This window comes from Nannochloropsis gaditana (assembly GCF_000240725.1).
Source record: "Nannochloropsis gaditana CCMP526 unplaced genomic scaffold scaffold703, whole genome shotgun sequence".
Lineage (NCBI taxonomy): Eukaryota > Eustigmatophyceae > Eustigmatales > Monodopsidaceae > Microchloropsis > Microchloropsis gaditana.
The window spans coordinates 1-1093 of NW_005803250.1; the positions used below are offsets into that span (position 1 = coordinate 1).

The window sequence follows — 1093 nt, forward strand, 5'->3', positions numbered from 1 at the left end:
GGAGGGAGGGAGGGAGGGAGGTGCTGAATCTACCGTTCTCTGCATCGCCGTCCTCCTTGCCCAAGCGTCCTTTTTTTCTCCCATTCCTCTCCTTTCCGTCCACTCCCTCCTCCGATCCCTCTGTCGTCATCCCGCCCGCCTGTTGCCTGCCCGCCTTCCTACCTGGGAGACCTCGTGGAAGGCACTCGTGTGCCGTTGAAAAGCCGCTCCCAAACCGTTGACTTCTCCCCCTTCTCTCTTTTCCTTCTGCACGCAGCCATCTTTCTCCTTTTCTACCTTCATTCTTCGCTTTTTCCCTCCCTCCCCTTGCCCTTCTCCCCCCATCAAGGGTGACCCCGCTTCCTCCACATCCACCTCCACAACCTCACCTCCTCCCTTTCCATCCCTCACAGCACATTCCCCCTCCTTCCCTCCCTCCTCCTCCGCCATCCACGTGCTTCTCTGCGCTCCCAACGCAGGCTGCTTGAAGTATGACGTCATCCGCGAATCCTGCCGGGGCACCAGGCCAGGAAAGGATGGAAGACCGCAGCCTAAAGGAAAGAAGGAAAGTGACAAAGCCGACCCCGTCGCTAGGGATGGCGAGAGAGGCATGTAAATGCAAGATTTGATATCAGGTTTTAAATGAAGGCTTCAAAACTTACGATTTCCCCTCGTATGTATACCTGATTGAGGAAGGTAGGAGGGGCGCCGGCCAAACGCGTGCCTGGCACGCAATAGCCTCCGATAAGGTTGCAACGATGTAGTAGATATAAAGCTTGGCAATTGATTTTGTTGATATTGGATAATGCTACGAATTGTAGTGAAAAATTGGACGGTACTGCCAAGGTCGATCAGGAAGGAAATCGTCGCAAGGAGAAGAAAGGGCACTAGACAGCTGCAAGAGGAATGCCTTGCCAGTTTTTTCGGGGGCGATGATGTCGCGTTCACCCCCGACGAGGTTGTACGTGTACCGTGATTTGATGCCGAGATACTGTCTTGTCTGGGGTTTATATTTTTGAAAGGTTTGGACAAGGTTGGTTATTAGAGAAAGAAACGTAGCAAGTAGATCTGTCGAACAGAGCAATTAAGCTTCATCACAATGCAAGCTGGGTTC

General features: G+C 52.7%; 1 protein-coding gene across 1 annotated transcript; it reads right to left on the reverse strand.

Annotated features, from left to right (window-relative positions):
- Positions 1–436: 436 nt before the first annotated feature.
- NGA_0443000 (uncharacterized protein) lies at positions 437–754 on the reverse strand (the record flags this gene model as incomplete). Its single annotated transcript, XM_005853860.1, has 2 exons — positions 437–569; positions 663–754. Coding segments are annotated over 2 exons (225 nt in total), but the record flags the coding sequence as incomplete, so codon positions are not given.
- Between the last annotated feature and the right edge of the window lie 339 nt (positions 755–1093).